Consider the following 22,959-nt stretch of genomic DNA (forward strand, 5'->3'; position numbering starts at 1 on the left):
TGATTAGAAGTTGGGTATGTTCGATTTGAACAGGTGGAGTGATCGGTTCTGCCACTGCAGCAGTGCTAAATCCGAGGGCGCTTCTCGCCAAGCTAGAATTTCTTCCTGTGGAGAGAAAGAAACCAGCAGAAAGGGCAGAAAGAGAGAGAGAACGACTGAGCAAAGAGGAGACTATGCGAGCTGCAGCCATGGATGGCCTTCTATACTACAAAGTAAAGAGAGACAGAGGGAGAGAGAGGATGAGGGAAGCGAGGCAGTTGAATTGGTTGAGATCCGGCGGGCGGTCAAGGCAAGGTTGCCGCCCACCGGAAAGCGAAGAACACCAAGATCTTTAACCTTGCTCTGATACCATGTAAGAATTTATGTATTATTGATTGATATATTGATGATTTTCTGTCTATTACAAATGGTTCGTTATATAGATGTAGGTGTAGTGGATGGTGGTGGTAGGTGAGTGTAGTAGGTGAGTGTGTGGTAGGTGATGGTAAGTTGGTGGTAGGTGATGGTAAATTTTAACAAAACTCAAACTTGAGTCTCTTTACTTGGACCATGAATCCTCTGTCCTCATGTCCCAATTTATTCAGTCTCATTAAAAACACATAATAACTTAAATAAGTATTCAAATCACACGAATTTTCAATTCCCACTTCAAATTTATAGATCAAACAAGTAACAGGATGAAGTTGGACTTAGACTACCGATAAACTAGAAACGACAAATACATTGACAGTACAATCAAAATTTCAACGCCAATTTACAGGGTCTGTAGCATCAACAAAACCAACACACATTCGACTTAAAAAAGCAGGTTTCACCACACTGCCCTAAAAAATCAAACATAAATAGTCCACAAAAAAGGACCTTTCATCACAAGGGATTTTGAAACTAGAGAAGCTAACCCAAAAGAGGCATCATCGAAGAACACACATACAACATAGCTAAATCCTTCAAAAAATTGAGCAAAGGTTAACAGTTACTAAAAGATGCTTCAACGCATTCTGTTCTAAATTTACCTGGCAAATTTCAAATTCCCATGCTGATTAAAGCAGATTGTGTCCATTGAGCAAATGTAAATCAAGATTTGTTTCTTCCAAAGGCAAGCATGGCATCATTATGAACATCAAGATGTCTCAAGAAGGCGATACACAGTGATCTCTTGCTGTTTGAAGTACCGCCGATCCTCTTCGTCCACAAGGACAAGATTTAGATAGTACTTTACACTAAATTTATTGTTGATGTTGCGATAAGTTGGTGTTAGTTCATATGGACTAAAAAACAGTCTAACAGGAATTGACTCTCCTGCAAGGGAACAAATGGGCAAAATATAACTAAGTTAACATTGTAGTCATTTGTGCTAACTGAAGGAAATAGTAAAAGAAATGAGTAGGACTAGACATTAAAGATATTCATTGTTATTGACATCAAAGGCACAATAATAACAAAGCAAATAATAGTTGTATCTGACCAAAAATAATAATAATAATAATAATAATAATAATAACAATAATAATAATAATAGATGTATCAGATGAACTCGGACGTTTAAAAGCATGGCCATGAGACACCAATATGTTGAAGAATCACCCATACCTCCATGTTACATTTTCTAATAATAATTGTGTTAAAAAATTCGATACATACGTATATGTTCCATACAACTAAATGTACCTCTAACAGGAGCACCATCCATCAACTCGTATTTTGCAAGGGTCTCTGTCTCAACATATGTATTAGGCCCGGCCCCCGTGGACTCCCGACGCCTGATCTCAAGCTCCATATTTTTAATCTTGATCCTCACAAGAAGAAAGTATATTTTGCCGATAATAACATCCTTCAAATGATACCTACACATTTGACTCTGATTAGCAAATATGAGGATCTTCTCCTACTCTTGATGTGCATAAAGTTGTTTGCATGAATAAGAAGTTAAAAATGCGAACATTAGCTTCTTGGACTTACTTGCTTTTATTGTATTCAAATTCAATGTGTAAGCAATCCTCAATTCCAACTTCCATCTACAGAAAACATTAATACATACAAACTTGGTACAAAAAAGAAATGGATAATAATTGCATTTTCTTCTAGAATATATAAAGAAGTTGACCATCACCTAAAACAACGGGGGTAAGGAAAATAGAGCCAAATTAAGTAGGAATTACTATGGTATCTAAAATACTTATGCTTCTTTTCAAGTCCATTGGGAAACATCATTACATTCTGAAACACTTCCACCATCAATTGTCCCATGCACTAAGAAGCATGGGCATGGGCACAAAACAAGTGTCATGCTAAATTGTTAACCAACTCATCTAAACACGTGACATGAGTGTACCCTGCATGCTCTCCTATATGCCTGTGCTCTTGCACTTGTGTGTGCTCCTCTACAACTTTTGCTCTCTTTGTTCACTCACGACCCATACTACCCATCTCGTGTTTGACGGTTGCTCTCCACCTGTCACAACATTCCCCACGAGCTTGTATAGATTTCTAACCATATGTATATCTATCAATTCTCACCAAATTGTGTCAAAACCAAACCAAGCCAAGCCAAGCCTTAAGTCCCATCAAATGGGGTCGGCTACATGAATCCTTCTTCTCCACGCAGCCCTATCAAAGGCCATTTTATTAGTCAAATTAAGTAGATTCATATCTCTATTTATAACGCTAGTCAACGTTAATCTAGGTCTACCCCGTCCCCTAACACTTCCATCTACCGTTACAGCATCGCATCTCTTCACAACTGCCTCTGTTGGTCTCCGTTGAATATGACCAAACCATCTCAAACGATTCTCTCTTAACTTATCTTCTATCGGTACTACTCCTACCCATTTCCGAATACACTCATTCCTAATCCTATCCTGTCTAGTCTTACCAGACATCCACCTTAGCATCCTCATCTCAGCCACACTCATCTTATCTACATGTTGTTTCTTGGTTGCCCAACACTCTGTCTCATACAACATAGCTGGTCTAATAGCCGTTCTATAAAACTTACCTTTTAGTCTAGTGGGTATTCGTTTATCGCACAATACCCCAAACGCACTTCTCCACTTACACCATCTCGCCTTAATCCTATGGGCCACATCTGCATCAATCTCTCCCGCTGTTATGATAATCGACCCTAAATAACGAAAATGTTCACTCTTAGGCAGTTCTTGATTCTCAATCTTCACTTCTCCTCTGCTTTCATTGTTACTGTTACTAAATTTACACTTCATGTACTCTGTTTTAGTTCTGCTTATCCGAAATCCTTTAGATTCAAGAGCTTTTCTCCAAATCTCCAACTTTGTGTTAACTCCTTCTCTAGTCTCATCTACTAACACAATATCGTCTGCAAAAAGTATACACCATGGCACGTCATCCTGAATATTTATCGTTAACTCGTCCATAACTAAAGCAAAAAGATAAGGACTTAAGGTAGATCCTTGGTGTAACCCTACAGTGATAGGAAATTCATTTGTTTCTCCAGCTGGCGATCTAATAGTGGTCACCACCCTTTCATACATGGTCCTAATCACGTCAATGTAGCCTTTTGTCACCCCTTTCTTCTCTAACACCCACCATATTATATCTCAGGGCACTCTGTCATATGCTTTTTCAAGGTCGATAAACACCATATGAATGTCTCTTTTTTTTTCTTTATACTTTTCTATTACTCTCCTCAAAAGATAGATCGCTTCCATTGTTAACCTACCAGGCATAAACCCAAATTGATTCTCTGACACCTCTGTTATGTCTCGCAATCGGCGTTCCATCACCCTCTCCCACACTTTCATTATATGACACATTAGCTTAATTCCTCTATAGTTGTTACAATTCTGGACATCACCTTTATTCTTATAGATTGGCACTAAAATACTCTTCCTCCACTCATCTGGCATGTTCCTAGTCAACAAAATTTTGCTAAACAACCTAATCAACCAAGCAACTCCCTTTTTACCCAAACACTTCCAAGCTTTAATAGGGATATCATCAGGTCCTAAAGCCTTATTTGATTTCATCTTCTTAAGTGCAATCTCTACTTCAAAGTTCTTAATCCTGCGATAGAACCTATAGTCTTGGTTTATCGTATTACTGATTATTTCTTCCCCTATTGTCGTACTTCCATATTCCTCATTTAACAGTTTCTCAAAATAATTCTTCCATCTTTCCTTAATCTCATCATCCTTTACCAATACCTTAGAATCCTCACTCTTGATGCACTTTACTCGATTAAAATCTCTTGTTTTCCTCTCCCGTATCTTAGCAAGTTTGTATACCCTCTTCTCTCCCTCCTTACTATCTAGTCTAGTGTATAGGTCGTTATAAGCTTTCAACTTAGTCTCTCTCACTACTTTCTTGACCTCTTTATTAGCCAATCTATAGCTCTTAAGGTTTTCCTCAGTTGTATTCTTCTGCCACTTTTTAAAGCACTCTTTTTTTGCCTTAACTACCGCCTGGACCTCTTCCCTCCACCACCAAGTTTCCCTAGAGCTGGGTCTCGTTCCTTTCAACTCTCCAAGCACTTCCCTTGAGATTTTCCTCATACAACTGGTCATCGAATTCCACATAGTGTTAGCATCACCTTCTAAGTCCCAAGTACCTTCCTTATCCATTCGATTCTTAAATATTTCTAATTTATCCCCTTTTAAGTCCCACCATCTCGTCCTACGACGCCCACCATCCTTCCTAATTTGGTATTGCCCTCTAAAACATAAATCTAGTACCAAAATCCTATGTTGAGAGACCAGACTCTCTCCAGGAATCACCTTACAATCATTGCATTTTAGGCAGTCCACTTTTCTCACTAAGAAATAATCTATTCGGCTCTTAACTAATCCACTCTTAAAAGTTATCAAATGCTCCTCCCTCTTCTTATACATAGTATTGGCCACCGCTAGGTCAGAAGCCAACGCAAATCTAAGATTCTCTCTCCAGCCTCATTTCTGTCACCAAAACCGTATCCACCATTCACCCTTTCATAACCTACTTTATCTATGCCCACATAGCCATTAAAATCTCCACCTATAACCAGGTTCTCTCCTACGAGTATCTCCTGTAAGATCTCATCCATTTGCTCCAAAAAATCCCTCTTAGTCTGATCATCTAACCCTACTTGAGGGGCGTAAGCGCTAATAATGTTCACTATATTCCCTCCAATAACTAGTTTAACTAACATAATCCTATTTCTTTTCCTAGTGACCGCCACCACACTTTCCACAAGACCCTTGGCAATTATCTCACCAAATTGTGCCAAATCTCCAAAATCTACATTCACTGGTTAAATTGCAACACCAATCTTTTTCACTCTTCTTATGTCTATCTTGTCACCAACCTTGGTTTTAAACCATTATCCCCGAGATCGTTGGCCAAGCCTAAGTCCACCACCATGCCTCAGGATTGCCAATCATTAACTTTGATACTATGTTAAATTGTTGACCACAAACTCATCTAAATGAAACTGAAGGAACTCATCATAGAAGGAAACAAAATGAGAAGTAGCAAACTAAAGAACTCTCAACCAGGGCCTTTGGTCTAGTGGTTGTGTAGCACCACTCTGTGGTGTGAGGTTGCAGATTCAAATCCTATGGAGAAGAGTTTGATGCCCTTTGTGTTGCCCCCTTCCCTTACTAACAACTAGCCGCTACCGATGTATACCGTGCGACAAAAAAAAAAAGAAGAAAGATGGGGGATTTGGTCAAAGCCCCTTCATAATAAAACTTTAATCCATTAAGGACAAACACAAAAAGTTTTCCTTGAAAAGTCCAACACATACCACTATTACCAAAATGTTAAACTTTAAAATAATATAACTTTTGATCTAGATGTCGGTTTTTTTATAAAATTAGTGTTTTTAGAATTCTCTCATCAAGATCTATCAAATAAGAACCATGTTAACTATGAAATTCTTTTAAAAAAAATAAAATTATTACCGTTAAAATTGATGTAAATAGTAACATGTTACTCTGTTTCACAGTAATATATTATTCTGTTTCACAATAACATGTTACTCTGGTAATATTGTTCAAGAAAAAAAAAATGATATTTTACTTTGTCTTTACTCAATTATACACCTCCTCCTAAGGGGGTTTATGAAGCAAAATAAATTGGGACATTCTTTTCACCAAACAAGGGTCCAATGGAGGAGTTTTGGCTAAATTTCCCAAGAAAGATTTGAAGATCCTTCATTTAAGTAAAAACTTTCTTACTTAAAAAAAATGAAATCCATCACCATGACACAACAATAACTAACTAAGCATAGTGTACTGACCTTTATGCTGTTATTGATTGATGGAAGTGGTGTGTAGTTCCGAACCTGATGCAGAAACATAGCATCCTTAAAATACTATAAATAATGAACACCCATATATCTGAAAATATAATGGATAATAATAATACAATATCTACTTTGAGTGGCATCTGTCAAGTTCTCTACAAGATCAAAACTAATACAATACAACATTGATTTTATTGAACACAAAAGTACTGCCATTCAGAAGAAAAACATACTGAAAATTCTACCACAAAAGACAAACTTAAAAAAAAAAAAAAAGCACTCACCACTATAGCACACTTCATATCATTAAATATAGGTTTATGATCCCTTGCTACTTATATTGTGATATATCACTTTTCCTTTAAAGATGCTTTCAAGTTCTTGGATGATAATTATGATATTGATGTTAAGATATCAAAAGAGGCACAAATATTTTTTATTTTCTTATTGTTAGAGGAGAATTAATGCAAGTGCTAGTGACAGGCAGTTCACCACAATAGCATGAACAAATTTCACTACATCAAACTTGAATTTTCTTAATGTTCAATATAAAAATGCACATAAAAAATATAAAGATTTAGCCCCAACAATCCCCCTCACCCAACACACAAAAAATAAATTGAAAAATAATTGTTAACTAAAACAACTACTGCTGGCTCTTCTTTATAAATCAGAGGAAGCTTAATGTAAACTGTTAAATGAGATTTCACAGCCTTAAATTAAAGTAGTGTGTTCTATATTGAAAGTAAAATAGTGTAGCGAGTAGGACAAAATGGAAGAATTACATGTTATATGAACAAAACAATGATTTCAACCATCAAAAAACAAATTTTATTATTCGCTTAATGATATAGAAAAAAATTACCACAAAATCCTGGTACACAACAACGTTGCTGACAATGTTACGACTGATGGTCACTTTCAAAATGTACCTGCAAGTGTTGAAGAAAGGAATACTCGAGTTATCAAAGTCATCTCACTCTCTTTCAGAAGTTCATTATACTTTCAAATTTCATTCAAGCTACCAGAAAATTTTCTGTTAGTCAGTAGCAGCATATATAAGAGCCAAAAAGGAGTATGTGTACACACGGTAGGACAAGATTAATGGCTTCAAACTTGTTTCTCAATTATTGATTAAAACTAACTAGTCAACTAACATAACTGGAGGACTCTAAACAATTAAAAATGTCATTTCATCTACTCAAGCTGGCCTACCACAGAAGTCTTTCAACCAATAGTCAACCAACCAAGAGCCATTCAATATGCTCAGTTTCTGAGTCACCAGGTGATAAGCACAGTACTGGCGTGTCATGAATTACCACATAAATCTAGTAACAGTACATTTCTTCTACAGGAGGCCAACTTTTTGTCATTTTGTATTGGTGGGAAGAGGCATATCCAAGGTAAATATTCCCAGGGAGCATAAAATGAGCTGGATCCAGCTCACAACTAATAACAGATTCATAAAAATGGAGAAGGAGAGCAGTAAAACTGACGCTAGCTCAAATCAAGAAAATTTCGAATGTGAAATAAGAAACCGACCAATGTAAGCAACCTCAAATTGAGAAACAAACTCAGGAAAACAATAATTAAGGGTTTTGTGAAACATAGGAAAACAGTAATTGAAGCAAGGCAACTGGCCAATGTAAGCAACCTCAAATTGAAAAACAAACTCAAAACAATGAAAGTTTGAACGGAATTATTCTTCAGATCATTGGAAACAAATGATGATTTAACTGATATCAAAAGGTTGAAATGGATACTCCACCTAAGCCTTACGTTGACTCCATTGTATGATTCATATGGCATCTCAACAGTAGAAAATTCGAAAGGATATGTTTTCCTTTCATATAAATCACCAGGAACATCAAGTTCACGTACTGCAAAAAAAAAAATCATGAAAGATTTAGGAGCTATCAATTAACAATAATCTACAAGCCACTGGTCAAAGGACACATTGGACTAAAAAATATTGTCACCGAAAATTAAGCTGACCAAAGGTAGATACCATAAAAACTTGTAGACAAGCACAGGACTGGACAAAGAATAAATGCAAATTTTCTCCACCACATAACTCAATACCAGATTATCAATAAGAAATATTTATGCTAAAATACACTTACCAAGAGATGTAAAATCGTAGAAGTTTCCTCTGTCAAAATACAACTCTGCAAAAAGGAAAGACCAAAAGTTGGTTTCAACCATAGAAATTTTCTTCCAAAGTCCGAACTGAAACGCAGATCAACTAACTAAACTAATTGTTTTCCTATAATAGCGAGAAGACATTTACTACCTTATGAAACTCAAGCTAAGAAACCATTAAAAAAACTGCATCACACATTTGGCACCAAGAGATTTATGACCACAGCCTTTGATTTTAATAGAGTAACAGTACAATAAATTCTATTACTGACCTGGTTCTTAAGTATCAAATGGAATTCATTTTTATTATAATTAAGGGTAATAGAAATAAGTTCATAAAGAAGATTTATTTGTTTAATTTATGCAAGCCATTTGGATTAAAGTTGTAATGCTTGGTATGTTGGAGTCTCAAAAGTTTAAAATTTTCCTACACAATTTCATTTCTTTATACTAAATAAATAAGGATGTTATAAATCATTTAGAGTGGAGAGGAAGGGGGAGAAAGAAACGAAGGATGCAGAGCAACTACTTGGAACTCCATCAAATTTACAAACACAGTATCAAATCATAAATATTAAGTTCAAAGACAACTAGGTTATAGGAAATTATAGACATAAATACACATGCATACATGTGTCTTCCTTCTTTTTTTTTTCCTTTTTTTTTTTTTCAGAAAGCCCAGTTGCTTTTATAAGACAAGGACATTGTTAATCATGCCCTTATAACCATGAATTTACCAAAAATTAAATAAAAAAATTCCATACACACACACAACAAAAGAAAAGAAACAACTCCATATATTTCAATACATTGACACCTCCCTTTCTTGATCTTGGATATTATTTTTTTATGATTTATCTTGGATATTACTCCCTTGTTCATAAGATTGGAAAAACAAACAAAAAGGAAAATATGATCCAAACAAAATACACGTAGTCAGTTACATCCTCAAGCAAATTAAACAGACCTATCTGGCCAAGGAGCTCAATTTTCACGCCGGTATGTTCAACCTTCTTTCCTTGTTGTGGCTCTATTAGAACCTGTACATAGAACAAACAAGAAATCATCTCCAGCTTGCAATTGCGATATAGAAACATCCAAATACTACCACATGCAAGCTTGAAAAGGACATGCACAAGTTACCTCCCCAACAATGTTTTCTTGGCTTTGGAAGAGAGGAACCATAATTGTTTGACCATTTTCCTTTTTCAATGGAACCTATATAAAAATAAAAATAAAAATAAAAATAAAAATGAAGACAAATAGAGTGAAAATTTAAGAACAAAAAAAGAAAAGAAAAATAAAGAGGAGAATAATGAGAACATCCATTGTTTTGTGGTATGTGTCTATACTTCATTTTAGTATGAGATATTTATCATACACTTTGAGCATAACTTATATAAATACAAGTATTGAAGGAATGAATACAACCGTTAGCCTTCTTGTCATCCACTTTGCACCCTTACGAATACAACTTCACATGCTCTAACCCTTTCCTCTTTCAATTATTTAACCATGGTGCACGCGCGCACAAAAAAAAAAAAAAAAAGGAAAAAACCTAGCAAGCCATATGTAGCATATTCATGGGTACTCTTTGCATCCCCACAACTTCACCTTTTCTTGCCTAAGCATTTTGTTACATATTCAAAAACCCTATGCTCACTTTTGACTAATCCTTAGCCACAAACCATTTAAACATATCTACAAAAACCTCTACAAACCCACCCATCCTATACCAGTTTTTGTACAATCTACAAAGCTTTTTGTAGACTGTCCTTGAACTTATCTTGATTAGTTTGCTATTAAAGCAAAAGATTCAAAATCTTGCAAAGCCTAAAATAGCCTTGCAAATGATGCTGGAACACAAAAAAAAGCCGAAGAAATCCAAAGATGAGGTTAATGATATTGGTTTTGATTATGGGAACATTACAGATGAAGATAAGAGAAATAGACAATTCCTTTTATTTTTCTATTATGAGGTTTATCCTAGCAATCCCTAAAGTTAAGGATACATATTGGCTATAAGAAAGGATACTCCTAAAAGGGAGTCGCTTCCCTATCAAATATTGATAATCCTTTGATATTTGCTAAGTTTCATAGCCTTCGTTACACATTTACAAATCCTTAAGCTCTGTACATTTAGCAAACTTTAGGTAGAGATAAATAAGTTTATTATATTCAAAGACCCTATTTAGTGCTGCCTTACGCCTTTTTTTTGTTGTTAATATTGGAGCTCATCGTGGGAGTATGCCTCTCCATACTCATCCTACATCATTTTTGAAAATATATATGGATGTGTGTTTGACAACTTGAAACAAAATTTTTTTTGAACTTTGAACTATTAGCCCATAGTTCTCAAATACTCCTACATTCTTCACACATCTTGAACATCGAAATGGGGCATTTCTAGTATAGCATCAGCAGTTCACATAGATTGTACGGGAAACCATACAAAAGTTTCAAATATTTTGACAGATTCTTAAAGCAGAATAGTTTGACCAATTATATTGCATCAAATTTGGTCCCAACTCCCACGTCCACGACAACAATGAAAATTATGAAGACAAGATGATTTCTTTTGGGATAAGTAAGGATTATTAAAAAGGAACCAAGGAGGTGCAATGCAACCCATGTATAACAAGAAAAAATCTATATCATTTGTATTAAAAACCTAATCAAAGTCCTAAAATTTGCTAAGCTTCCAGATGGGTACGTGTACGCCCTCCCGCACAGCACAGTCAGAGTGCCCCAGATTTGGGCCTTGAACATATAGAATACCTTTGTAGTGGCCTACACAACCCCCATCGATTTTCCACCACTTAATAGAATGTTAGCCAGTAAACTTACATACATATAGTAGCACCGGGTATACAGTACACTTTTATAACTAAATTTTTGGGCATTTTGTTGAATGAAAAACATGGGTAGGTTTTGAAATTTGATTAACAGTAATTTACTATATGTGGTGTGTTTATTCATTCAGTTAGCAATTCTATGAGCATTTTTGGAAATCAAATTGTGCGACAAAGCTTCAAAAAGCTATTCTTTATATAATTACGTACCTGTTTGCGAGTTCTTGCGTCAGCAAATGAAATTGAGATGTTACAAGGTGGCTTGAAAGCTCCAATTAGGAAATTCTGGATCATAAATTAGCAACCAAAAAAAAATAAAAAATCATCCAATACCCAAAACACAAGAGTTCACATAGAAACTAAACAAGCATAGATTCAAATACATTATGCACAATAAACAAAAACATCAACACAAGTAGTTTAAATTGAAGAAATTTACCATGATCTGATGAAGGTGGAGTCTGTGTCAAACCCTAATAAGCATGAATTTGAAACAGAGATGTGTGCTGGAAATTGAAGTGAGAGAGTGGTTCCGGGAGTCAAACGGTGTAGATCGTGTGGCGATTTCTGAGAGAGAGTATGTCGGGTCAGGTGTTGTATCTGGTTATGGCCGATCTCTCTCTCTCTCTCTCTCTCTCTGTAAACTCCACTTTTCGTGCGTTGGTCAAATTGCTTGTTCACTTTTGATATTTCAAAAAATAATAACCTATTTTGAGAAATAGGTTTAAATTAATTTTTTAATTTCTTTTAAAATATGTAAAAAAAATAAAAATAAAGAGGTAATGTGAAAAAATTAAAAAATCGATAAGCTATTACTTCTGAAAATAGGCTTAAATTTCAAGTCTAATTTATTAATTTATATATTTTTTAAGTCAAATTATACTTTAGACAAGTTACTCTTAAACTAAAGTTTAGGAAGTATTTGGGACGATTAAGTAAATATATTTTTTAACTTTTTATGAGAAAATGTGTAGAAAAATAGACAGATAATGTGACCTAAATAACTGCACTTGTCGAAGTCCTCGTTTGGCAAAAGTCAAAAATAGGCTACAAAGTTAATAAGATAAAATATCGCATCTAAATCATAATCATTTCACTTTTTCTCTTACAAAAAATCAAAAAAATATTAATCTAAACAAACATTTTAATCCCAAATTAAAATAACCCAAAAACCAACCCACTTTTCAAACAAAATCTAAAGAAGTGCATTTATATAGGCTGTACCATACAGGGTTGTTTTGGGAAGTTGGTAAAAAGCTGACTTTTAGCTTTTTACCAAGCTTTTTGACTTTTTTGAAAGTGATTTGGGAAGTTGGTAAAAAGTTGGCTTTTTACTTTTTAGTTTAATATTTATTTATAGTGTCAAATCAAATTAAAATGGCCAAAATACCCTTACCCAACATAAGAGATTTTTTTTTTTTTTTTTTCCATAGGCCCTAATTTGTAATTTTATGCCTGCGTTTTTGGCACTTGCCAAATGATTTTTCTTGCGTTTTTGACAGCCATATTTTTGAACATTTGTCTAAAAACGTGACTTTTTACCATGTTCCCAAAATGACACACAATACTTAACTTGTTTCTTTTACTTTGTAAAGACCTGGATTAATGTATTACGGCTAGGAAGACTAACGAATTGTAAAGGTGATTTGTCATATTTGTTTAGTGGCGATTGTTTTGATTTTTATTTATTTTTTCGTGCGTTGCAATAATGTTTTTATGTATAGAGATTTCCTCATTTCATTATAGTTTTCTTTTCTTTACGTGAAGATTATTTTTCTTCGTATGTAGAGATTCATATATTTTCTATGTAGATGTTTTCTTCCATTTTGAGATCTATGCCATATTTCGATATATTTTATTCAACAAGTTATTGTCTAGAAATTCAATAGTGTGTTTAGAGCAATCTTAATGATGTCAAATATTTGAGTCAAAATCATTTTTAGTTACTGTTCCCAAAAAAAATTATTTTTAGTTAGTACCTTCATAAAAATAACAATAACTAATAATAAGAATTCATCCAATGATGTGCCAAATTTGGTAGAGGATTTGAATATCAAATTTGCCACACCAAAAAAAAAAAAAAACTATACTAGATGCTTTTTGAAAAATAATTATAAGAAAATGAGCCTCTGTTTGGCAAGTTGGTTCTTGGGCTTTTTTGGCTATTTTAGCCACAAAAGACAAAATAGGCTATTTTAGCCATAACAAACAAAACATCACATCCAACCCATAATCATTACATTCTTCTCTCACAAAAAAACTCAAAAAAGTCAAAAAGCCAAAAAGCCCTTTCCAAACCAAGCTTTTAAGCCCAGGCTAAAATAGCCAAAAAAGCCAAAAAGCCAAAAAGCCAACCCACTTCCCAAACGGAGGCTGAGTGAGACTCCTTTATTGGAGGACCCTACAACCTCCAAAGTGATTCACACCACTCATGATGTGTGGGGGCCCACTCATGTGTGTGTGGGGCTCATATCATAAGTGGTGTGGATCACTTTAGGAATTGTGGGAGTCTCTATCATTGTTGATAATTATAATGGACAAAAATAGATATTAGAGTTTGTAGTGCAAAATAAAATATGAAAAAAAAATATTTTTTTGACACCATAGCAAATCCAAAAATTAATATTTTGGCAAAGCTTTTTGTCATTCAATATTTCATCCTTTCTTTTCTTTATGGGAAAATACACATCAGTGTGTTCGAAAAAATATTACAAATTGAGTTTAAGTACAAATTGAGTTTATTATTAATTTGTGATAATTTTTTTAAAAACACCACTGATATGTATTTTCTTTTTTCTTTTGACAATAAAATTGCATAATAAATTTTGATTGTTCATTTATTTATTTTTTAATTCCCTATTTTCACTTTGAAATTACATAATTAGATTTAACTAGGTATTTAGGGGTTGTTTGGGATGACCTAAATAAGTGCACTTTTTGTCTTTTTACGAAAAGATGTGCAGAAAAGTAGAGAGGTGATGTGATGAAAAAAAGATAAAAAGATAAAAAGATGGATTATTTTGTGTATGCCAAACTTGGCCTTAATTGCCCATTTAATTCCCTTTTTACATTAAAAATTGCATAGTTAGATTTAGGCTCAATCACGGGCCACGTCATCTTGTTCGGCCCCCGCCAATGTCCCCAATCAGGCATTCATTTTCAATCTATTTTATCTCAAGACTTGCAAAATGCTAAAATTGGTGTGTTTTTGGTTTGGTTGGTAGGTGATGTATAAATTTGGTTATCTCTCAAAATACGGTAGTTTTGTTTTGTTTTTTTAACCTTAACAATTAATTCTAAAATAAAAAATGCTTAATTTAGTATCCCATTGAAAACCATTGAGAATAGACATGGAATAGTGGATCAACTCATCCAATCTAATCACAAAAAATCTTGTAAAGCAAGAAAGCCAATCCAATAGCAAAAATTATGTTATTTGCAGCTTATGGCTTATTTTGTTGTGAGAGCATGTGAGAGATTGTTTGGTATAGCTTCTGCTTACAACTTATCAAGTAAAAATACCTTATATAAACAGATTATTTGAAAGTTGAAGGAAGGGTGTTTTTGGCTTTAGCTTTATGATTATCAACTTTTAATTTACAATAAGATACACCAGAACCAATTTGACATAGAGCATATTAAAAATTTGAAAGGCTATATATGCTTAACCTACAAACTTATAGCATTCAAAATAAAAGGTGTTTGAAATCTCATAAAATAAATGAGTACATGGAAGAAACATGAGTACATGGAAGAAACATGTAACATCATGTCAAAACTATTAACTAAAACAGATACTTGCAATCCAACCTAAAGAAGTTTAATTGAAAGCTCAAGTAAACAGAGCAGATGTGCACTTTTCCATTAAGTGCCCACTTAGAATAGAGAAGTTCCCTTGCCCTTCTTATCTCCACCAATCTCAAAATGTTTGCACCTCTGCAGACAATGGCAATAAAACAAGTATTCATATAAAAGCTAATGTCATACAAACAAAATTTTCATACAGAATTCATCACGCTTTTGTTCGATCATTTCAAGCTAAAACAACTATCATCATGACTGCTACATCACTCTAGACGAGTTTTTTTGTATAAAAATTCTGATTGTTGATCACTTTCCTCGTATAAAACAAGAAACCAACACACCAAAGGAAGCCTATTTGAAAGAGTCGATGGAGGTTAAAAGAAGCTAACCTTGATTGGGTGCTGTGAGACGTGTTTACAACCCTGGCATTGCAGCCTCAGCACAATCTTTTTCGTGGTTTTTGCCTATAAGGAAGCACTCAAGTACATAAAATTATCATCCTGGGAAATCTAACAACAACATATATTTACGCTTTCCATGATGAATGAAACAGTAATGCTTCCCATGATCCCATCTTTATAGCCAAAGAAGCATCCCTGAATGCATATACGTGGATCCCTAGAAAATAAAAATTATACCATTGGGTCGAAAAAACAAACGTTGGAAATGAATTTTACAGATTTACCTTTTTGTGGAAAACTGGTTTTGTTTGTCCACCATAACCGGACTGTTTCCGATCATAGCGCCGCTTCCCTTGTGCTGCCAAACTATCTTTCCCCTTCTTATATTGAGTAACCTTATGCAAGGTGTGCTTCCGGCACTCCTTGGACTTGCAGTAGGTCTTCTTGGTCTTTGGAACATTAACCTGCAACAGAATATTATATTTCATTCAAATAGAACAAGGGTACAAAATTTCGGAGGTGTAAAATGAGTTGTGAGCATGATTTTCATGAGGTTTTCCTTTATGGAATGCAGCATGTGAGGTGATCCCAATGGACACTCGTGTAATGATATGTTCCATAATTAATGACTAGAAGGGTACTGGCTAAAATCTAGTTATGCAAGGCTATTGAAGGCAAGTCTACTAACATCTGATCAAATGTGCCAAGATAGTCATACAAACAAATCCCACTTTCTGGGATAGCTGTGATAAACACTGTCTGATACTTTTAAATAGAAACCTTGATTAACTGAACCCCTGTTGCATAGCTGAAAGGTAACTGATGTTTAAGCAGGATACACTATCTCCTCAAAATATTCTTAAACATTTTTGGTGCAATATATATGGCATAAATTTTTACCCTTGCAAAATTGAGTCAAGTGAAACTTGCGTAGATTCCTATGTTACATGGACTTGGGTACAGGTGTCGGGTGCGAGTATGCATCTAGAGGTCGGATTCATCAAACCATAAACTTAAGGGTACACGGACTCGACAAAAAAATATACTTTTATATTTTTAATCAAGCATATGAGATAAAATGGTGTTATATGTAACTTACAGCGTCAAAAAGGCATTTATAGTAATTACACAACAATATGTATATATAATAATAGTATTATATACAATTACTAGCGTATGCCCGTGCCTGAAGGCACGGTATAAATAATGTTAGGATCAAATTATAATTATAATTTATACAACTACACAATTGAGAAAACTCAATTTGATCAAACTTTATAGACTCACACATATATTCAAATATAAATCCATTGGTAGAAAAGAAATGATTATTAGATAGATAAATCCAATATAAATCCATTGGTATAAATCCATTCTTTTCTTATCAATGGGTGATCAAGGAAGCTTTTTCATTGGGTCCATTTGAGGAGGGTGATTTATAGAAAATTAAAGCAAAAAACATGAGGGGGGTGAGGTAAGGATCATTGAAAGAAAATTAAAAAATCATATACATCTATAAACAGTGGAGGAGAATTTTTTGCAGAGGGGGGTGAGGTAAAACTAAGGCAAGGGGTCGATTCTGACTGATTCGGTTTAATTTAGTCAAGATATATTCAAACAAAAATACTTTTCACAGCATTGACTCAAAAAACTAAAAACAAAACTCATCATTTCAGTCAATCTAAGGTGATTATAGATTTTATAGCAAAATAAACATTGAAAGTAAGGTAAGGTGATTATAGATTTTATAGCAAAATAAACATTGAAAGTAAGGTACGGGATTTTATTGAAAAAAAGAAAAAAAACAGATGGGCTACCAAAAAAAAATAGGGGCATGTACATCATATTTAGGAGGGGCATATTGAAAGACATTTCAAAAATCGTACGATTAACATAATTTTCGAGTCATTGAAGGGACACATGTTAGATCCACCACTGTCTATAAACCCTCAAGAAAATTCACTAACGTATACATGTACCTCTGCTTTGGAGTCACTCTCTGCAGGTATTTGTTTTATGTCTCGAGCAATAGAAAAGAAGACCTGCTCCACATTGAGATTTGTTTTTGCACTCTGTTGGGAAGAGATTCAGTAGTATCAGCTCACAGCATCACCTCCGGGGTGAAATGTAAAAGAGATAAGATCTAGGGAATCTAGGGGCACTGGATATTTCCCAGGCCAATGCACACATGTTTAGCATATTAGCATGCCCATAGTAATAAATTCCATCAAAAGGGAAGGCAACCAAAAACACACTGAAGTAGTTCCACTGTGCCCGTGTGATCTAATAAAATTGTGCGAGCTAGCTAGAACTCACGTGCATTCTTGAATCACATATTCTACTACTGACTTACAGTCTCAAAAAAAGCTTTAGTTGGATTCAATTGACTGACTTTAGTTGGATTCAATTCTAAATGCACACATGCCTCACATGCAATGGAGAATTCAAAAATGTTGAGTCCCATAAATAACCACCTAGATTTTTCAGAACGGGCAACGTTTATCTTCATTCTAACAACACGGATACAAAAGAAAATGCATGCATAGATATATACACACACACAGAGGGGAATTTACCTGAGGGAGGAAAGAAGTGAATTGGGGTGGGGGGATAAGAGAAAAGCAAAAAAAAAGTTGGGGAAGAGCCCAATATACTAACCTGCCTCACGCTGAAACACCTCCTGCTTTTCATCATATACATCTGCAAAACAAAAGTTGAACCAAGGATCAAATTCATATATCCAAAGGCTTAGAATGGAAATATTTGAACAAAGCTGAAAGAAAGCAAAACTTCCTCGTCACACTAAATAAGGAACTTGGCAGCCAACACCTCATTTCATGAATGCCTATATTCAAATCAAATCACGTCATGCAATTTGACCCAAATAAGATAATGTGCTAAAATAGCATGTGCTATTTTAGCACATGACAAACAACTAAGTCACTTAACTGTAATCACCGTTCTCCATCAGCTTCATGGCATCTTCAGTCAGCTGGTCAAAGAGTTGTTTTGTTTCTGCGGGCATCTTTTCTTTTTTGTTATTTGAAGTTCCTTTCAGCCTTCTCAAAGCTCGTAAAACCTGTGGAGTGTAAAGTCAACCTCTAATGTGCAGCATAAAAATATAACAGAGAAAATAATATTCAACAGCGATAACAGACCATTCAACCAAAATAGCAGTTGATATATGATAAATTTCAGATAGTTGGGACAAACAGTGATAATCATTCTGCACACAGAAGAATTTCAATTTGAAATATAAAGCAGGAATTTATATAGCATAAGTTGCTTGCAGGTAATTTTTATAGTTGTTTTACTTGCAATGATTTATATAGCGTAAGTTGAAATCCTTTCATTTTTGCTGAAAATATTAGTATGCCAACCCATGAGGGTCAGTTCAAATGGTGAGTTGCCAAATTCCATTCAGTTCTTTATATATATATATAAACACAAAAACACAAAAACAAAAACAAAAAGAAAAATTAATTAGTGCTCTCCTATTTTGACTTCACCAGAGCTTTTGAGTGTTTGATAATTGATTTTTTTAAGTGATGTTTTGATTTTTTATGAAAATAGTGGGAATAATTTGACAAATTGTAATAATTTTTTTGACTATTTTAGCTCTTTTCCGTTTGGGTGGTGTTTAATTCATTATAAACATGATATAAAAAAGAAAAGAAAAAAAGAGAAAATTGTAAGATAAATAAATCATCATTTGCTATTATAAATTAATACTCATTTCATAGAGGTTAACCATTCCATTCTATTTCATTTTCATTTTATTGAACCAAACGGTGCTTAAATCCTTTCAGATATCTAATAGAATGGCTTCAATGGATGTGCCATTGCATTGATAGAACTAACCAATTTCTTGGAATTAAGCTTCACAAAAACTACATAAAAAGACCAAGAATAACTGTCACATTCCTCAATAAATAAATAACTAAATAATAAAAAAAGTAACATTGTATTAATAGAATTGGAGGTAAAGAAAAGGATGACCAATTCAACATAACAATTGTCATATCTATTTTAAGGTTAGATGCCAAAGTAGGAACTTATAAGCATATCCTTTGATATAACACCTATTTTAGAAAACCTCTTGGGTTCAATTTTAGGTTGGTTTGGGTGGCCTTTTTCTCTCCACGGCCCTCCATCAAGGCCATACCCACCAAATACAGGGTGACTGTTTTTGCATTTGTCAGCATCTGTCTTCCTCCTCATCAACCAAATAGATGAAGAGGAGGATGAAACTCTAAAACCTAAAATCTTGATAATCAGAAAATTAGCAAATATCAGCAACTTAGTTTAGTTCATGTGTAGAATCGTTGTCTTGATCATCTTTTCCATTTCTTCTAAAGCATTTCATTATAAGAATTGGAAACCCATTTGCAAAAGGAGACTATTTTTGTCAATATTAGGCCAAGATGAATGATCTTTTCTCGGGTTCGCTCAAAAAGTACACGGACCTCAAGCAACAGACCTACCTTGATGATTTTCAAAAGCAACAACTAATTTAAAAAACTGCAGAAATGTGGGTATCAGTTTTTTTTCTCTCATAATCATTTTGTCAAACAGTTGGTTCACATGACAAAGCAGTGGTGTTCATACACTTAATGATGATCTTCACCACAACCATATAGACAAACCAGTTCAAGAACATGAAATAAACCTAGATTGAGAGAAAGAATGGCAGCCCAAATTAATAAAGCATTCTAAAAAAAGAAGAAATGAAAATAAACCCCAAATTAAATGACCCACAAAGAACTGAAAATACCAAAAAAGAGGAAGAGAGACCGACCTGAGGAGACTCTGTCTTCATAACGGTGCTTAAATCCTTTGAACAATGAAGTAAATACATATATGTGTGTGTAAATACAAAATTGTATCCAAAATTATGAGAATGACACTCAAAATTATGAGAACTGAAGAACTTACCTCTGTTGAATTGAAGAACAATGGGTTTGAAGGGAGCCAAGCGAAGTGGGAGGGGTGCGTGTGCGAAGGGTTGGTGATCTTCAATGGCGGCGATCCAACAGCCAAAAACAAACACAGAGAGAGAAGGGGAGACGCAACACAACATTAAAAAACACTGAAATTACCTAAAGGATAGGTTTGAAGGGAGCCAAGCGAAGAGGGAGGGGTGCGAGTGCGAGTTCAAAGGAAGCCAAGGATGGTAGGTGTCGAGGAGCTGAGCTCGATCTTCCTCTTCAATGGTGGGTGTCGATCTTCCTTTTCAGGTCTGTAGACGTGTTTGGCAGAAGTGAGAGAGAGAGAGAACGTGTAGAGAGGGGTAGATGTGTTTGGCAGAAGTGGGAGAGAGAGATTAGCGTTTGGGCGGGAATCAAAGCTTCTTTTGAACCAAACCTTCTTTTGAACCATTGATATTTATTAGAATTCATCTCAGCCTTTGAAATCAAATGTATCTCACATACATTTTATACATTTTCAAAAACAATCTTCCCTTATTATATAGATATAAAAAGTATCCATTGAAAAGTATTTGACAACACATATCCTATACCTTTGTCTGAGTGTCGGGTGTCTAACACTGGTATTTAATTTATTTTAAAGAATCCGTGTAACATAGGTAGATTCTAGAATTCATATTAGTACTTTTTTAATCAAATGAATACCTACTCCCAGCTTTGCAGAGAATGATAAAAGAAATTACTATTACAATGAAAAAGAAAAAGAAAAAGTCATACAACTGTGTTGAATAAAACAGCCAAGTTGAAACCAACCAACAAATCAACATAACATGCAACAAGCATAGAATCAACCGACATAATCATTATTTCATTTCATTTAAGGCTCTGTAAAAGGCTCTGTAAACCTCTTTGAATGTGGACACAGAAATCATGCAAAAAATGCAAGATGTGCTGGATTTGAGCCAAAATGATAATTATAAAGAAAATTTAAAACTGTGATCAATCTAAGAAAGTATGGGTACAGGCTAGAATCCTGAAAAAATTACAAGGTGTGCTGGACTTGAGCCAAAATGAAAACAATAAATTAAAATAATAAAAAAAATATAAAATGTGATCCATCTAGAAAAGTAAGGGTGCAGATCACGTCCATTCTGATGGTTAGTCAACAGGACAAAGTTCAGAGACACTCCAAACTCAAAGTGAACTCCAATTTTATTTTATTTTTAAATATCAAGTTGATTCAGATCACATTGATAATGACACTCCAAATTGGAGTTCAGAGACACTCCAAACTCAAACATCAAGTTACAAATTCACCATAAACTCCAATTTTATTTTATTTTTAATTTTTTTTTTTGTAAACCATCAACCTCTCCCTGCATATGGAATACATTGTTTGCACCTCATGACTTCAATAAAGCAACTAGTGCTAGCAATGTAAGGTTCTACCAGAGCTCAATCTCACAGTTTAAATGAATGAATTGACAATCAGGAAAAAAAATAAATAATATTGTTTGTCAGAGGAATAGAAGCCAAAAAAATTAAAATAAACCAAGATTATTTATTTATAAACTAGGAGAACAATGGAATAATTAAACACTGTAATTTTTGGTTGTTAAGAAATCCTTTGCATTTGCAAAATATCGCATAATATAAGAAATATGACAATAAACCTCAATTTCAGAGCAAACCCATTAGTTCCCAATCAGCATTTGATATTAGAAATTAGCATCAACTAATAATAAATGATTCAGAAGAATCTACAAACCCCAGCCACTTAGTTTTCTCAGACCTCAAGTAATTAACACAGCAAAGTTTCAAAGTTCAAATTTCTTTCTTTTCCTAAAATTTTCTAGGCAACCAAACGAGAAAGAAGTGAGAGAGAGAGGGAGAGAGGGAGAGAGAGAGATTACCATGGCTGCGTTGCAGAGTTGGACGCAAAGCTAGGGTTTCTGAGAGTTCAGCCAACTGTTCCGAACTCTAGAAATATGCGTCTAACATAAACTGTTGGAGAAATTTAACTTTGTACCCTCAAAGTATGAAGTTATTTCTCTCTGCCCCAAACGTTTTTTTTTTTTTTTGGTTGGAACAAGCCCCAAACCATTAACATGTTACAATTTCTGTATTTATTTTTTTTTATAAAAATTTTATTTTGCCCCTCGAACCAAGGAATTTTGTTGTTTTGGATCAGTCAAAATGTGATTCTTTTTTTCCTGTACCTTGTGAAGTATTTAACAAAACTGGATTCAAATTTGTGGCCTTATACGACAGTGAGTCAAGTTCGACTTGGGGGCCGCGAAATGTTGCGGTGTTTTTCAGTGGTTGTCTTCAGAAATCTTAGCTATTTTAGAAAGAGGTTATAATTAATTTTTTGATTAAAAGTTGTTTTTAAGTTGTTTTTTTGTGAGAGAGGAAGTGGGTTATAATTCGGGAAGTGGATTATAACTCATTTTCCAAAAAGGGCCTATATTCTGATCGAAACTTGGCCTTGTTAGAGTGGTAGATGAGCTCCATTGGTGCCTCAGTAATAAGTTTAAAAAATCAAAGCCTACGGGTTGCTATGATGACACCAACGA

General features: G+C 34.4%; 2 protein-coding genes and 1 long non-coding RNA gene across 3 annotated transcripts; all 3 read right to left on the reverse strand.

Moving 5' to 3' along the window:
- Positions 1–628: 628 nt before the first annotated feature.
- LOC114262415 (vacuolar protein sorting-associated protein 26A) lies at positions 629–12,071 on the reverse strand. Its single transcript, XM_028202770.2, has 11 exons — positions 11,690–12,071; positions 11,461–11,535; positions 9,542–9,616; positions 9,366–9,438; positions 8,380–8,424; positions 8,025–8,136; positions 7,122–7,188; positions 6,251–6,295; positions 1,960–2,015; positions 1,669–1,844; positions 629–1,299 (listed from the first exon to the last, which is right to left on the reverse strand). Exons 1-11 carry the CDS (start codon positions 11,690–11,692, stop codon positions 1,121–1,123), a joined length of 906 nt encoding a protein of 301 aa, XP_028058571.1. The 5' UTR covers positions 11,693–12,071; the 3' UTR covers positions 629–1,120.
- Positions 12,072–14,885: 2,814 nt separating this feature from the next.
- LOC114262416 (large ribosomal subunit protein eL42) lies at positions 14,886–22,616 on the reverse strand. Its single transcript, XM_028202773.2, has 4 exons — positions 22,297–22,616; positions 15,740–15,919; positions 15,444–15,518; positions 14,886–15,186 (listed from the first exon to the last, which is right to left on the reverse strand). Exons 1-4 carry the CDS (start codon positions 22,297–22,299, stop codon positions 15,127–15,129), a joined length of 318 nt encoding a protein of 105 aa, XP_028058574.1. The 5' UTR covers positions 22,300–22,616; the 3' UTR covers positions 14,886–15,126.
- On the reverse strand, positions 17,435–18,536 carry LOC145804058 (uncharacterized). The gene is made up of 3 exons (XR_014345626.1): positions 18,405–18,536; positions 18,114–18,155; positions 17,435–17,527 (listed from the first exon to the last, which is right to left on the reverse strand). It is a non-coding gene; the product is annotated as an uncharacterized LOC145804058 (long non-coding RNA).
- Positions 22,617–22,959: the final 343 nt, after the last annotated feature.

Source organism: Camellia sinensis, chromosome 12, assembly GCF_055761805.1.
Source record: "Camellia sinensis isolate YWXY chromosome 12, ASM5576180v1, whole genome shotgun sequence".
NCBI classification, from domain to species: Eukaryota; Viridiplantae; Streptophyta; class Magnoliopsida; order Ericales; family Theaceae; genus Camellia; species Camellia sinensis.

Bases quoted from the DNA above. Each gene is read 5' to 3' on its own strand.
- LOC114262416 (XM_028202773.2), bottom strand. The intron at 15,519-15,739 runs GTAAATCTGTAA...GCTTCCTTATAG, and splicing joins AACCAGTTTTCCACAAAAAG to GCAAAAACCACGAAAAAGAT. The intron at 15,187-15,443 runs GTTAGCTTCTTT...CATTGTCTGCAG, and splicing joins TCTCACAGCACCCAATCAAG to AGGTGCAAACATTTTGAGAT.
- LOC114262415 (XM_028202770.2), bottom strand. The intron at 6,296-7,121 runs GTAATTTTTTTC...TTTCTGCATCAG, and splicing joins TTGTGTACCAGGATTTTGTG to GTTCGGAACTACACACCACT. The intron at 2,016-6,250 runs GTCAGTACACTA...TGTTTTCTGTAG, and splicing joins CAATCAATAACAGCATAAAG to ATGGAAGTTGGAATTGAGGA.